Consider the following 15,603-nt stretch of genomic DNA (forward strand, 5'->3'; position numbering starts at 1 on the left):
TGGAGAGAAATAAGATTTGCCCATTCCTAAGCTAAAATATGCCCATAGATTTGCAGAGCAAACATTGGTGGAGCTGAGTTTACTTCCAAGTGTGCAATGCATACAAGGAAAAAGGTTGATCTTACAGGAGAAGCTCCTCCGTTATTGGCTGAACCACTGAGGCCCCCCATGACAACAATAAAATGCAATTGAAGAGATTTATTTTAACAAACAAAGGTATTTCCCCCACCATTGCTGGGCCATCTCTCTTTGAAAGAGATAGGAGATTTAAAGTGTACCATCATCACACTAACCAATCATGCTATTCTTCTCATAGCTGTCCTCTCAGGGACAAGGGAAGCTTAGAGATCCCAGAGAAAATCACATAACAAGATGTCTTGCTTCCTTATATTCTCATATTCTGTCTTTGGAATCAGAGCTGGGTTGAGAGACAAGAGTCTGTGGTGGTGGAATCAGGGCAACAATGCAGAGGAAGGGAAGATTCATCACCACCCCTCAACTGCTCATCCTTTTGTTCCGAAACCCATCCTCAACCCCCCACTTTATACAGAAACGGAGAAGGCACATGAACAACAACCATTGCTGCTCCTGCCATCTCTAGTGGGGCCCTGAATTAAGAGAATAGATGGAATAGATGTACCACTTCATAACAGCCCTTGACTAATTAATGCAGACAAGCTTTGCAAGAGCAGACATATTATGGAAATTTGATAAATTTTCAGGAGAGCATGCCAGCTGACAGCAACAACTTGTCTTTTATAAAACCCTGATGTGCCATATTTCAGCCAGCATGATTCCTAAGCCTTCTGTTATGGGGGGGGGGCAATACCTTCCAAAGATAAAACTTATGATTTTCACTTTCTGTTAAGCTTAGGCTGCATAAACACCATTCATATAAAACCCATTATTCCCCACCCCACAAAGAATCCTGGGAACTCTAGTTTGTTAAAGTTGCTGGGAATTGTGAAGAGTAGACTACAGTTCCCAGGCTTCTTTCCGGTGTGTGTGTGTGTGTGTGTGTGTGTGTGCGTGCGTGTGTGCGTGTGTGTGTGCATGTGCTTTAAATGGATGAGCCTGGATTCAGTGTTCTCTGACTACCAGTGCAAAGGCTGTTGTGAAGCGTAAGGGCAAAAATAAAGGCTATGCAATATGAAAAACAGCACTGCAGTTGTGCTGGTGGAAGCTTGTTGCACAACCGTTTGTGCAACAAGAAGTATCAGGACTACAGCAATCTGAAGGGCAACTAGCCATGAGAACGATGCTGGCTTCCTGTGCTTTCTCTTGAACAAGGCATTCCTCCAGGACAACGAATATACTACTACATGACTTTAAATGAGTGTGACATTAAATTCCTCCTATGTTGTTTTAAAAGTGCTTTAAATGTATGGTGTGTGCACAGATATATCAGGTCCTTTGAGAGATTTCAAGCACATGCTTAGCTTCTTACACTTCTCATTTCCCCTGCAGATGTTATTTAGAAATGTGGCCCAGGATCAACCCATCACTTGTGCTACACCATTTTATTCCTGGGTTGTCTTCTCAGTAAGCATTTTTGAATTGCAGCGTTACTATTCAGGATTTTTTCAATCTTCTCTAATATAGCATAATTTGCTTTCTTACGCTGTCTGTTCGTTGTCAATTCAAATCAAAGATAGGGTAAATATTTTATGAGATACAGAGAAAGGCCCACCTCCAATGGATGAGTTTGGCATGAAATTAAATGATTTTCACATTCTTTCTACTCTTACCATTTTCTGTGGTTTTCTTAATATAGTTTTGAATATTGACAAGAGTGTTGTTGTGATTGTTTCTTTTAAAAGTATATAGCCTTTTCCTCCATCTAAAATAGTTTAGCCCAATTTGTCAATTCTCATCAGATTCTCAGCGGGAAGCTTCGTTGCATAAATTGATTCTATTCCGGCTATTTTTAGTTTATTGTGTAGAGAAGTGATCACATTTTTTTACCATCTATTTTGCATCTTGAAAAATCCCCTCCCCCCAGGGCAACCTTCTTGTGAAAAATCTTTTAATTAAACTGTATTGTTCATCATCTGCCCCCTTTTTGTATTACTCTTTAAAATAAACTGGAGAGCGTAGATCAGTGTTTTACATAGATTTAATGCTGGAGAAGGTATGATGTGGTATGATATGATTCAATGAATAAAGCAATACAATGGGACCACAAGAAAAATGATGCAATATATAGCTTCTGGCTGAGATGAGCACTTTGTGTTCCACTTGATAATCTCATTGGATTGCATTATAGTATTGCACAGAACAGTATAGGATTAGATTGCTTATTAGGATTATACTACAGTAATGGTGCAGAAAATGATGTCGATCCCATTGTAAACGGCAGTGTTTGAAAGCGCCAATACAGATTGCCATCATTTGTTTATAATAAAGTCTCTCCCAAGGCTTTTTCGGGGGCACAACCATGACATTGCAAATGCAATGGGCCAGTTCCAACAAAGACATGTTGGTTTCTTGATTGCCTGCATCCAAACTAATGGGCAAAAAATGTACATGGGTATAAAATAGGAATGGCATACTGAAGGGAATGGGGCAATGGTGGGTGTCACAACCAGAGCCACAAAGGAGCTAACAGCAATAGAAGGAGATTGCAGTTGGCAGCATGTTAGCAGATGGGTTACAAATAAAGCTGCAGAAGTGAAGCAAGAGTGAGGTCTTTATGGCTGCTTTAGCAGATTCTCATCCAGGCCTAGATTTTTGTGGGGGGGGGAGGGGTCTGAACTGGGCTGACACAGCTGAAGATAATCTCTGCCCCCCCTTGCTCCTTGTATCTCATTTCTTCAGTGTTAAACTGCAAGGAAACATACTATTGGGAGATACCTTGTAGATGCCTTGAATGGTCACTATGAATGAAGCTATGAATGAATCTCAGAATGAAAGCACTTTAAAATATTATGGGTATATATAATGCAATGTTTAAACCTCATGTGTTATTCATGTGTAACTGCTGTAGCAAATATCCACAGGGTTGATATGCATGGAAAGGATGGCAGCATTTATACCTGGAATCAGTCAGAACAGGGCTTTAGGCAGCTGATCATGCAGGGACTGAAAGACCTAGGATGGCAACCAGTATTAGATGGAGTACTGGGCCAGTATGGTAAATCTACAGGAAGTCAGGGGCAACTCAGAGGCTGAGCTGAAAAGCCTGCCTAGAAGGATGCTAGAACAAGGATAGGCCAGCTACTTACATATCACCATAAAAAAGAAAATGCATCATCCTGCTTCAGGCACTGAAATTGCTCTGGTTGGTGACATTTGTCAAGAGAGAGATAAGTTCAACCTTGCTCAAAGTCCTTAATCTCTTAGTGACTTTTGCTACTATTTGGCATGCTATCGTTCTGGACCAGCTCCAGGAGGTGATCATTGGGCCACTGTATTACAGTGGCTCTGTTCCTGCTTTCAGGGTTGTTTTCATAAAGCAGTTATGGGGGGCTATTGCATCTTGTCTCTCATGCTATTGAACATCGATTTGAAGCTGCTGGAAGCTCTTGTCAAGAGATGTGGAGTGAGGTGTTATGCATCTGCAGGTGTCCCATTTTCTCTCTCCATTCCACCTCAATCAGGAGAGGCAGCTCAGATGCTAGAATGGTTCTTGGAAGCAGTGATGGACTGGATCCTGAGAAGACAGAAATGTTCTGTGTTCTCCAGTCCTGGAGGTGGGGAGGTGGCCTGTTCTGAACAGACTTGCACTCCCCTGGAAGGTCTCTAGCCTGTGTTACTCCTGGATTCAACATTGTCACTGGAAGATCAGGTGGCCTCAGTGGCTAGGAGTGCCCATTCCCAGCTATGCAGTTGGTTTACCAACTACATATAGCTCCTTTTGGACAGATGTGATTTTGCCTCCATGCTCTGATACCTCTCAGATTGGATTGTTGTAACATGTTCTGTGTGGAGCTGCCCTGGAAGATGTCTCAGAAACTTCTTCAACTGGTCTAAAATGCATTTCTCGAATAGGACAAAGTGGGGTGTTTGGAAAGGAGCTTTGAGCTGCTTTTGCCTGTCTTCTGTTTTATGGCTGAATTGGAGGCCTGTGGGCAGAAAAGCAGGCAGAAATGGAATACTATTATAAATAAATCACATGGGCCAATTGTATTTGGTCTCATTCTGTTGACCTAGGGATGGAAGGACATGAAACAGGCAAGGTTTTAGCCAACTGCTGAAAAAAGAGTGTGCTAGGTTATCTGAAATTCTGAAGACACCTGTGTGTCAAAACATCTATTTTGAGCAATCTAAACCCATCACTTAACCACGGGAATCAGGAGATATGAAATGTCTTGGTGCCACTCTTGGTGGCTTGCAGTTGAAGAAGTGTAAGCATAAGAAGCAGTCTGACAAATCATGGTACTGATTTAAAAGATCCTTTTCAATTTCTTCTCTCCTCACTGAAGTGAGAGGGAAATGGTTGCAGTGGGATATAGTTCATGACCTTGCAAAACAAAACACGATTGTCCTCCTCATGTACTCTGCTTCCCAGCCTTTGCCAGTGATTCCACTTCAGACCTGTATTACCAAGCATATCACATCACACAGTTCTCATGTATCCTCTTGTGTGAGTTTAGTAGAAAAAATAATTATTACATTATTGATTAAATGCTTTGTGATAAACACAAAGGCCATCAAGAAGGCATGAGAGCAAAGAGGAACATAAATTAATTTGAAAAGTAAATCCATATGGAAAGACGATAAAGTTAAAATGTAGGCAATAATTACAGAAAAGTCATTTTGCTAACAAGGAAAATATACTTCAAAGGGGTTTGCAGCACAAGGTAATTATTTTCCTTCTAGAATCTGGAGAAGCAGTGAGTTGAAGGGAGATGAATCTATGTGTGTGTATCCTGTCATGTGTGTGGCATGCACTAACTGCTCAAATCTGGCCATGCAATCCAACATGATTCAGTTCGTGAGAAAGTGTTGTGCATGAACAGGGAAAGTGAATGCACATCCAAAGAGAACCATCCCATGTAATTCCAATTCAACTGCAGGATGGAGACGTAAAAGCCCTATCTCATTCATACCCTGAAGTGTAAGTGGGGATTGCATATAATGCCTCACTGATTAAGCTGGTTGTGCATAATACTTCCGTGTATGAACTCAGTTCTTAAAATCCAGCAAGAACACCATACACTGTTTCAGCCTGTGAATGTCCCCTGATAGATCAGGGCCAAGGATTATTTCTCCAGTTCATACCACTTTAAACAGTCATGGCTTCTTCCAAAGACTCCTCATATTGGCAGCTTGCTACATGAACTCATTTCCATATGGCAACATTATAAGCTGCTGTTGCTGTCTGCATGCATGAAATGAGCTAAACACTGTATCTCTGTAATAAAAAAACCCTTTGAAATGTCCCATATGTAATTTTTTTTAAAAAATTATGTTTAATTATTGTTGTTTAGTCGTTTAGTCATGTCCTACTCTTCGTGACCCCATGGACCAGAGCACGCCAGGCACTTCTGTCTTCCACTGCCTCCCGCAGTTTGGTCAAACTCATGCTGGTAGCTTTGAGAACACTATCCAACCATCTCATCCTCTGTCATCCCCTTCTCCCAACATCAGAGACTTTTCCAGGGAGTCTTCTCTTCTTATGAGGTGGCCAAAGTATTGGAGCCTCAGCTTCACGATCTGACCTTCAAGTGAGCACTCAGGGCTGATTTCCTTAAGAATGGATAGGTTTGATCTTCTTGCAGTCCATGGGACTCTCAAGAGTTTCCTCCAGCACCATAATTCAAAAGCATCAATTCTTCGGTGATCAGCCTTCTTTATGGTGCAGCTCTCACTTCCATACATCACTACTGGGAAAACCATAGCTTTTGCTATATGGACCTTCGTTGGCAAGGTGATGTCTCTACTTTTTAAGATGCTGTCTAGGTTTGTCATTGCTTTTCTCCAAGAAGCAGGCGTCTTTTAATTTCATGGCTGCTGTCACCATCTGCGGTGATCATGGATCCCAAGAAAGTAAAGTCTCTCACTGCCTCCATTTCTTCCCCTTCTATTTGCCAGGAGGTGATGAGCCCAGTGGCCATGATCTTCGTTTTTTTGATGTTGAGCTTCAGACCATATTTTGTGCTCTCCTCTTTCACCCTCATTAACAGGTTCTTTAATTCTTCCTCACTTTCTGCCATCAAGGTTGTGTCATCTGCATATCTGAGGTTGTTGATATTTCTTATTATCATTAAGATTATTATCATTATTAATTATTAGAGTACTTCTATCTTATCCTCTTAGTGCAAACCACTTAGAGGTCTAACTAATCAAGCGGTATATAAATTTTGTTTAATAAATAAATAAATAAACTCCTCAAGCACATTTTCCCTCCCCCCCCCACATGGCATCCCCCCCATGGCATTTGGGGCCTGATGAATCTTCAATAATTGCAAACAAGCAAAGTCAAATTCTCATTCTGTTTGCCCAAGTACACTGTCAATAGGAAATACATGGTTCTGTTTGTGAAATAAACAACTCAAATGCAATTCCATGCTAAGCAAGACTGAATCAGTGTCAGTTGACAAAGCTTTGTAACTTGATTCTCCTCCAGGGGCCTCAAACAACTGTAATCTTAATTAAGACACTGTACCCTGAATGTTCAGATACACAAACCCCATTTCTTTGCTCTTCACTATGACAGTCTTGGCTGGATAAATTTCATCTCCGTTGTGAGATAGCTATTTCTTTATTTGGTTGGCTGAAATTACAGACCTCAAGAAGACAGTGCAAGTCAAAGCTTTCTTCCAAGCAGTGTCTCACTTGCTCTCGTTACCAAACTTAGGTGTGGAGATTTGATGTGAGGAAAACAATGTGGGCTGTTTGCTTTATGGCGATTTTAATTGCTAGGATCTTACCGCAGAAAGATATTTTTGTGGATTTGGGGGGAAGATAGGGCTCTTGCATTCCAGATTATATGGTTGGAAGCAACACTAAATAGGGACATTAAAACTGTATGGTAAGCTTTGAGATTATAGGTTGTAATCCATGACAGATGGCTAGGGCCAAGCACTGGATTTGGCTGAACCCCAAAGCCTAAACTGAACTGGGTGATGAGAAGGGATCTGGGCTTTTCCTGAGTCGTGGAAAAAGCCCTGGATTTCTCTAGGTTGGGCTGGGTATCCCGAGCGATCCAGGACTGTCAGTGGGAAGGAAAGGAAGATAGTTCAACCCGTTGCAGACCAGGGACACAGGGTTTTTCCTATGATCAACTTCAAGGAAGGGGAGCAAATTAGAAAATGCCCATCCACCCACATCACCACAACAGAACACTGCATGTGGCCCATAAAGCCCTCCTGAGTGGGTCTCAAGCCTTTGTCCCAGGAAGACTGCAATTGCTATCTGCAGGTATACTTGGCTGCTGTGTTGTACATCTTCTACTTGCAAGTGTTGTGCATCTTCTACTTGCAAGTGTTGTGCTTAGGCTGCGAGGAGTCTAAGGGGATTCAAAGCCCTTACCTGAGAGATGCCTGTCAGCTGCAGGGCAGGATGTTGCCATCTTGCTTTTTATGTGTATGGTGACAGAGGGTTTTGTGCGGGGGGGGGGTATCTCTATCACTGTGAGTTCCCTGGCTACCTCTGGTAGCCTCTGAATAACCTGTAGGAGTCATCTCTGACATAGTATGTGATTGGTGGGCACAGGTAGCATTTCCACAGATGCTGTATCTGAATTTTTTATACTATTTTTGTATGTTCTGGTTCCGTACTTGATCCTTCCCTTCCTAGGCTGAGCATCTAATAGAAACAGCAGCATTCTACTAGTGTAGTAGCTGCAAGTCTCCATCCCCAGTGTAATGAGTATGTAGGACTGCACTGTAAGTGAACTTATAGATAGGACTGCACTCTTTAGCCCTGGGTTTCTTCAAAGTCCGTTGCACTGAGCCAGTCTCCATCCACTATGTTTGGCAGCATTCTTGGCTCATGCTGAAACACATGGTGCAATTTTAAATAAATGATCTGATTTTGCAAAACTAGTAATTCTCTGATCTTTATTTTTCCACATAGACAAGATCAGCTTAAGATATACTTGGCCCACTTACAAAGTCTACATGATTTGAATTACAACATCAGCTTGTTCTTCCACAGTGCCATTTAATTTTATACAAGAACAAGATGGGTCTTGGCTTTGAGAGTCATAAGGAGAACTTTTAAATACTACATATACTAGAATATTGATCTTACTGGTAATCAGCGTGCACATCGGTTTCATTATCAGAAACACTTTGACTCTTGGTTATGTTCATAGGGAGTGTTGTCCAGCTTCAATAATGTAGTATGCGTTGTCCTTCGTATATTCCTAAAGCAGGATGTACGCTGTACATTTATATACAACAGTTGGTTCAAGCACAGACATTGCGGTGTCATGCTTTTATTCAAAACTAGGATGCCCCTTTCTCTCCCCACCCCCACCCCAATTACAGTCACATAGGGCATCTAATATGCAATATATTGCTTTGCAAATGCAAAATAATTGTTGCAGACCGGCCTTCATGATGGAATGGAATGGCATATATTGCACACACTTCTTTATTCCTCCAAAAATAAAAAGGTCTATCATAAATATACGGACCAATATATGACGTTGAAGAAAAGGAAGCAAAATGGAAACAGCGCCCTTGCATACAGATCGATCCGCTTGGCGGCTGACGGGATGACAGGCTTGGGGGGAGGGGGCTTCTTGTTGTTCTTTGCCTGAGACTTCCCAAGCCCACTGTTCACTTCGATGGGCTTTCCGTAACAGTCATAGTTTGACAGTTCAAAATCCCTTGGCAAGCTTCCAACAATACTGAAATCGTTGGATCTCAGGTCAGATTTCGAAGTACAAACTTTTTTGCATCGGGTCTCCCCAACCTAGGAAAACAAACAAACAGCATTTTGGAAGCTATGAATTACTCTAGTGTTTCAATAGCAAGCACACAACCACGCTAGCTAACCTATTCTATATGGGTTGGGCTGCAACTTGAGACTCATGACTAAGGCTGCAGTCCTAACCCCACTTACCTGGGAGTAAACCCCACTGAATTCTTCTGAGTAGATGTGGTTTGGACTGCACTGTAATTTTAGCTGGGGGCCTACATCGACTGGACTCTGCAGCTATTCCAGTTGTTCCTTTGCTCTGTTAATTACATGCAAGTAAGATATACCAAACTGCCAGGTTTTCATGCTGCTGTTCCAATTGTGTTATTTGTGTATTGATTTTAATTGTTTTACTGTATATCTTGCTTAATCTGCAATTGGATTTTTAAACCACTCTGGCATAAATATGAAGACAGCTGGAATATATATCTATATGCCTTAAAAACACAAATAAACATCTGCCTGGCTCAATTCAGATTCCATCCATCAAAGTCTTCATGCTGAACACATTTTGTCATTATCAAAGAGTCAGAGGTCTGGAACCATAATGGTAATTTATTTAAAATCTATGCTAATAAAGTTCTAAACAATCTGCTCTAAGGCAAATTATGTTTATCAATCTGAACAGAAGTTGGGTGGGGGTGTCCTTTTTTAAAAAATAAATGCATTGTGAGGAATTTCAGAAAATATTCATGATGACAAACTGCACAAGTGAAGAAAGCAAGAAAACATGGGGAATTTTTTTGTGACTGGATAGTACTATGAAGGGAAATATGAATGGACAATGCTAGCCAAAATTGTGACTCTGTGCTGATTTGTACCAGAAGCAAGGGACAGGAGATTTCTCGTTAGAGGTTTTAAAAGATACACAAGCAATATACATATTTCTCTTTTAGGAGTGATTGCCTACATTTTCATCACCTTCAGAAATATATTCATCACATGCATGATGCCAAAGTCATTATTTTAAGCCAATGCATATTGGATGGGGGCGCAGTATCTTTAAACGGGCAGGATGAAAATGTGATATTTCAAAACTTGAGGGACTGGGCAACCCAAAGAATCAACTTCCCTACAAGGAAAGACTGAAATATTTGGGCCTCAAAAAAAACATCACCCTCTCACATTATTTTTTCACGTTATCTTCAGAAATAGTGAGAGAAAAATGAATGTATACCTTTAAAGGGAGTTTAAAAAGGGACCTTCTTTGAAACAACAATAGAATCAGGTAATTCATAGAACTGGAAGGGACCAGGAGGATCATCTAGTCCAACTCCCTGCAATGCAGGAATCTTTCACCCAACATGGAGCTTGAACCCACAACTCTGAGTCTCATGCTCTACTGACAGAGCTAGCACTGTCATATGTATGTTCAAAAGCACAAACCGAAAAAGGATAATGTTAGAGCTGTGGGATCAACTGGAAGAGACAACAGTGGCAACATATGAATGGACAGCTTATAGACACAGACTTTCTTTGGATAAATACAATGATATTTTGAATGAGTTTACACAGACTATATTAGGTTATTGAAAAGTATATGTATATTAGGATAATCAGAAGGTCGGCGGTTCGAATCCCTGCGACGGGGTGAGCTCCCGTTGCTCGGTCCCTGCTCCTGCCAACCTAGCAGTTTGAAAGCACATCAAAGTGCAAGTAGATAAATAGGTAACGCTCCGGCAGGAAGGTAAACAGTGTTTCCATGCATTGCTCTGGTTCGCCAGAAGTGGCTTAGTCATGCTGGCCACATGACCCGGAAGCTGTACGTTGGCTCCCTCAGCCAATAAAGCAAGTTGAGCGCTGCAACCCTAGAGTCGGCCACGACTGGACCTAATGGTCAGGGGTCCCTTTACCTTTACCTTTAAGGTAATGGTATTGTTTCTTTTTTCAATCTCATACACTTTTTCTTGATTTCTTTTTTCTCATTCTATCTTCTTATAAATGAAATGTTATTGATAAAATATTATTTTTAAAAAAAAAAGTGGAAGAGACCACAATAATTTCATACAATTTTAACTAAGGGACTCCTTTCACTGATAGGCACAGAAGCACAGAATTCTCAAATTGAACTGAACTATTAAGTGCCCACACCACTGCTTCACTAAGAAACATAGCCTACTATGTATGTGCAAAAGGAATTTGTTATAAATGATGATGATGCTGCAAAGAGTCACTAGAGGGTGCAAGATGGTAATTTGTTTCTTGGTAGGCAGGTTCTGGCACCAGGGAACAAACTGCTGTGTTTTCCTACTGTTCAGAGGGGAAGCTAAGCTGTACATCTCCCCATGACTGTCAGCTGGAATTAAGCAATAGCAATGCATCTATGCATCTTCTGCATAATTGATCTAGTTTTGCGCAATCATTCTGATGCTCAACTGTAGCCATGAAAATACCTTCTGAGTTAATTGATGAGACAATAAATGCATTCTGTTATGCAGCTCCATCACTGGCCCTGGATGTCCATTTAATCTGGAGGGACGGAGGCAGGAGCACATACACACAATCTCTCTCTCTCTCACAAACATATACAACTAGCCACACTTAATATAGGCACACAGGCCTCTCTCACACACTGTCCTGACACTGTCACACATTTTTGGCTCTCTCTAACCTGGCACACCCTGCGTGTATGTCTCACACACCAAAGGTAAGGGTTGGGATGGGGAAAGAGTAAAGCTGGAGTGTGAGAGAGAGAACATTTCTGTGCTCCATGGTGAGAAAGGATGCTCTCATTTGCTTTCTCTGTTATGAGACTGCAGCAATTCAGCCTGATCTTTTATTTCCCTTCCCTTCTCTTCCCTTCCCTCCCCCTCCCCTTTTTATGAAGATCACCTGCTCTGAGACCCCACAGCTAATTCTCCCCTGGCCTCCTCGCTGGCCAAGTAGGACCAGCTAGCCATGGGGATTATCTAATTGATCTTTGATTTTTATTCATGGTTTTTATACTGTATTTTATGCTGCTTTTATAATTACGTGTTTTAAAGTGTTTTAAATTTGTTGTTAGCCGCCTTGAGACCAGTTTTTGAACTGGGAATAAATAAATAAATAAATGTATTATTATTATTAGTGAGAAAGGCAAGTACAGCTGCCATTACTCTCCCCATTCCCAAGGAATTGCAATTTCTTTTCTTTTTTTAAAAGGTTAATCAATTATGTCCATGGATCAGGATCACAGCATTTAATACAAGGCATGACATTTTGTCTTATGATGGACAGGAATAGAAAATTTCCTGGGGTCAAAGACTTGATTCGTTTAAAGAGCTAAAAGACTAATCCCACTTATGGCTAAAGCATCTTCCTAGTACAAGGTGTGGTGGTGGTCCTTCGAGAATACCTAATACTACATTATACTGCCACGGCAATGTTGTGCTGCCTCTAAGAAAACAGAGCTGTTCTGAATGGCACCCCTTTCAGGGAGTTGATGCAAAGGACCACGGTTGCACATCTCTTGTTCTCAGAGCCCTCCCATGGCATTTTGGAAGAGCAAATGATGCCTTTCCCCACAAGCCATGGTACATATTACCCTAAGGCTAGTCAAGGAAATCCTGCAAGTACCTTTCCCCCCCTCCCTTGTAGTGAAAATAAAACAATAAATCAGATACCTAACTATTTTCTGCCATGACACCCCAAATCAGTTCCCTGAGGTAGATAACTCCCTCTGGCTAAAGGCGGGGACAAGTCTGATTTTTTTTTTTATGCTTCTTTGTGCGCCTACTTCAGAAGCTCTTTCAGCAAGCATCTTAAACTTTCAAAAATGCTTCCCCGCAGCATCACAATCAAATACAATGAACTACTTAGGCAAAAACACTCCAATTGAGCATCTACACAGCATTGCCCCCTATGCTTAAAAAAACAAACAAGAGAAAATTGAGCAAGCTAGCAAAAGTAAAGACACAATAAGGGCACTTACCTGTAAAGTGCTGATGTGAACAGGGGTGCCTGTGCCATTCACAGTATTCTTCTTAGCAGCATTTCCGCCTTTCCCTTCTGCTTGCTCTGCTTTGGCCATTTTGGCTTTTTCAACTTCGATTCGCTTTGGGTTGTTCAGCATAACCTGAACCACGGCATACTCAACCAGCGAAGCAAACCCAAAGAGAAGGCAGGCAATCAGCCACACGTCTAAGGCCTTCACGTAAGACACTTTGGGGAGTTCGGCAGCAAGCGTGGTACATTCTGAGGCCAAGCTGAGCACTGAAAAGATACCTAAAGTGGAGTGGGAAAGATCCAAGAATGTAATAGAAGCTTTCCTGCACTGCTAGCCCTTTCCCTCTTTGCTGCCTCTTCCCATGTTTATGCTGCCGGTTCCTAAAGGATGACATTTCCTAAAAAGGAACAGGACTTGCTGGTGCACCACATATGCTTTGCAGGAGATGAAAATGAATGTACAAGGTGAATTATGGATTCCGGTGCATGCACTGATCACATAATAATTCTGAACACATATATAAGCAATGATGGCTACAAACGGTTTTTATTGTTGCTAACTGCTCTATTTATCATGGCACAACTATGTCTTTCCCCCTTATCAGCGCTAGTTCTTACCACCAATCAGATGGTGTTTTAGATGTCACAAAATGATGGAGTAATATTGAAACCGAGTGCCTTGACTGGTGGCTATCTCTGCTCCTGAGTTTCCCTGCAGGGAATGTAGCAATCAAAGTGGTTGTCTATATGGGTACTAATTTTATACATCTCAAAACAGTCTGAAGCATCCATCCTGTTGTTATGTTGCTACTTTGAAAAATGTGTGTTGAATTTAACAACTCTCTACCTTTCACGGCAAAGAGCCAAGGATATTCATCTTTGCAGAGCTACATTCTATAGTCCTTCAAATACCTTGTACTTCACAGCCATTTAAAGTTTGAAAACTAACCTCAGTCAATGGATTTCAGATTTTAGAATAAGAGTTCAGCTTGTCCTTTCATTGCTTTGTTCAACAGGGCAGCGGAGGTCACTGTGGCCTGCTGCTACTTTCCCTTTGCCTTGAATCTGAGGGTGAAAAGTTCAGCCTCAGAGAGATGGAAAAGAATAAGATCTTACACTATTTCAAAGGAAATGTGTAATCTGGCTGAAGGGGGTGGAAGAAAGATTTCTATCAAGTAGCCAGTTTGCTCTGAAACCAACAGTATTATGGCTTCAGAAAATGTCAGAGAAGGGCTTCTGAACATGCTGGAATTTGAAGGCCCTGGGCCTAGCCAACAGGAGGGCAACAGGTTGTGTAGACCATAGGCTGGGTAAGAGACCACAGACCAGGTGGGAAAATACACCCCACCAGACCTCTCTATCTAGTGCTTGCAACTCCCCCCCCCCGGCCACACCCCTTGCCAGCCCTCCTTCCTGCCACAATTAGGAGTTTTTGCTTGCCTGGAATGCTTCACCCTCTTTTGCCTCTGGCATGTGGTCTAAAAAGGATTCCCTACTGCGGGAGGCAGTAGAAGACAGGAGTGCCTGGCGTGCTCTGGTCCATGGGGTCATGAAGAGTCAGACACGGCTAAGTGACTAAACTACAACTTTTGATTTAGAGGAGCCTGTCCAGTCCTCGTTCTCATGCAGAGAGAACTAAAGACTGTGACACACCATCTTCCCCCTGCTAAAGTGACTTAGGACCACCCCACAAACTGAATAAATGTGGGGGGCTCTTTCAGTGAGGACTGTACCTGTGCAGCCTTTTCCCTTTGGCTGGTGACAGCTTGTCTTGTCGCACTTTTCTATTTGCAAGGTTCATAGTTACGTCTGAAACTTATTTGTGCTACCATCTTCAAGTTTCCTTGAAGGGGGCAACAGCATCACATGGTATCTTTGGAAAGCTGCTAGGGCCTCAGGGCCCACCAACACAAATGCATGCTCAGGGCAGCTTAAGCTTACTTTTTTGGGGAAAGGGTAGTCTGGGAACTGGTGTTCAAAGGACTGCTGGGTGCAGACTATTTCCAACTCCTCCAACGCCCTGGATGTAGCATCACTCTTGAAACAATTGAACATCAAGGTCATTTTAGGAAATGAACATGGCAGCTGCTAGGATGCTTAAAGCGCCATTGTTGCTGTCTACCTCATGGCTATTTTGGTACTTGGCACTTGTGGTACATCATATGACAGCTGCTTAGAGCCACCATTACTCACTTTCTACCACTAGGTAAGCTTGAGGGGCACTGCGGGTGCATACTAGAATTCACTAGGGCCTATCGAGAAACCAACTTACACTAAAGCCAAGCTAGTGCTTGGATGGGTCCTAAGGTGGTTTGCTGGGGGTGCCCTCAAACCTATTGGTGATGAAACAAAAATAGGAATCCAAGTTCTCTAGGCTGTTGCTGAAATGCTCACTTGAGAGTGAGACTCACTCTCAGCCAAAATCTACAGATGGAATTGGGTATCATAGCATTTCATCATCCCACCCTCCATATGTTCAACAAATGTTGGTGAAGCCCCATATACTCCCCTTGGCTAAGGTTTAAAGATCCAGGACCTGTTATTCTACCCCTGCACCCCAAAGGTGATAATGCTTCTGAAGTTCTACTCACAGTTGCACTCATACAGGCCACAGTGGTGATTTAGTGAGCAGAGACAGGAGCAACCTGTTTATAGGCTACAGATCTTGTCTTTTAAAAAGTGGAGACATGTATGGGACTGAAAAAGAGAAGATTGGGATGAGAGTGAAGAGCATGCCATGAGAGTTGAGTTGCCTTCAGTAATCCAATGAAATCTGCTACTGAAGCAACCATAGAACAGACATTG

At 42.0% G+C, this 15,603-nt stretch overlaps 1 protein-coding gene across 4 annotated transcripts in view; it reads right to left on the minus strand.

The window, feature by feature from the left end:
• Positions 1–7,992: 7,992 nt before the first annotated feature.
• GLRB (glycine receptor beta) overlaps positions 7,993–15,603 on the minus strand; it is a 28,379-nt gene continuing 20,768 nt past the window's right edge. The window contains exons 9-13 of one of the 4 annotated variants that reach the window (XR_014568084.1): positions 15,390–15,495; positions 14,740–14,835; positions 13,748–13,863; positions 12,785–13,077; positions 7,993–8,868 (exon numbers count right to left, since the gene is read on the minus strand). Coding sequence is in view for 1 of the 4 variants with exons in the window: in XM_083755814.1 (XP_083611940.1) it covers positions 8,572–8,868; positions 12,785–13,077 (590 nt within the window). In the remaining 3 variants the exon portion in view is untranslated. Of the gene's footprint in view, positions 8,869–12,784; positions 13,078–13,747; positions 13,864–14,739; positions 14,836–15,389; positions 15,496–15,603 lie in introns of those variants that run through there. The other 3 variants (XR_014568083.1, XR_014568085.1, XM_083755814.1) reach the window with 3 other exon arrangements.

Source organism: Podarcis gaigeae, assembly GCF_964106915.1.
Source record: "Podarcis gaigeae genome assembly, chromosome: 9".
Taxonomy (NCBI): domain Eukaryota; kingdom Metazoa; phylum Chordata; class Lepidosauria; order Squamata; family Lacertidae; genus Podarcis; species Podarcis gaigeae.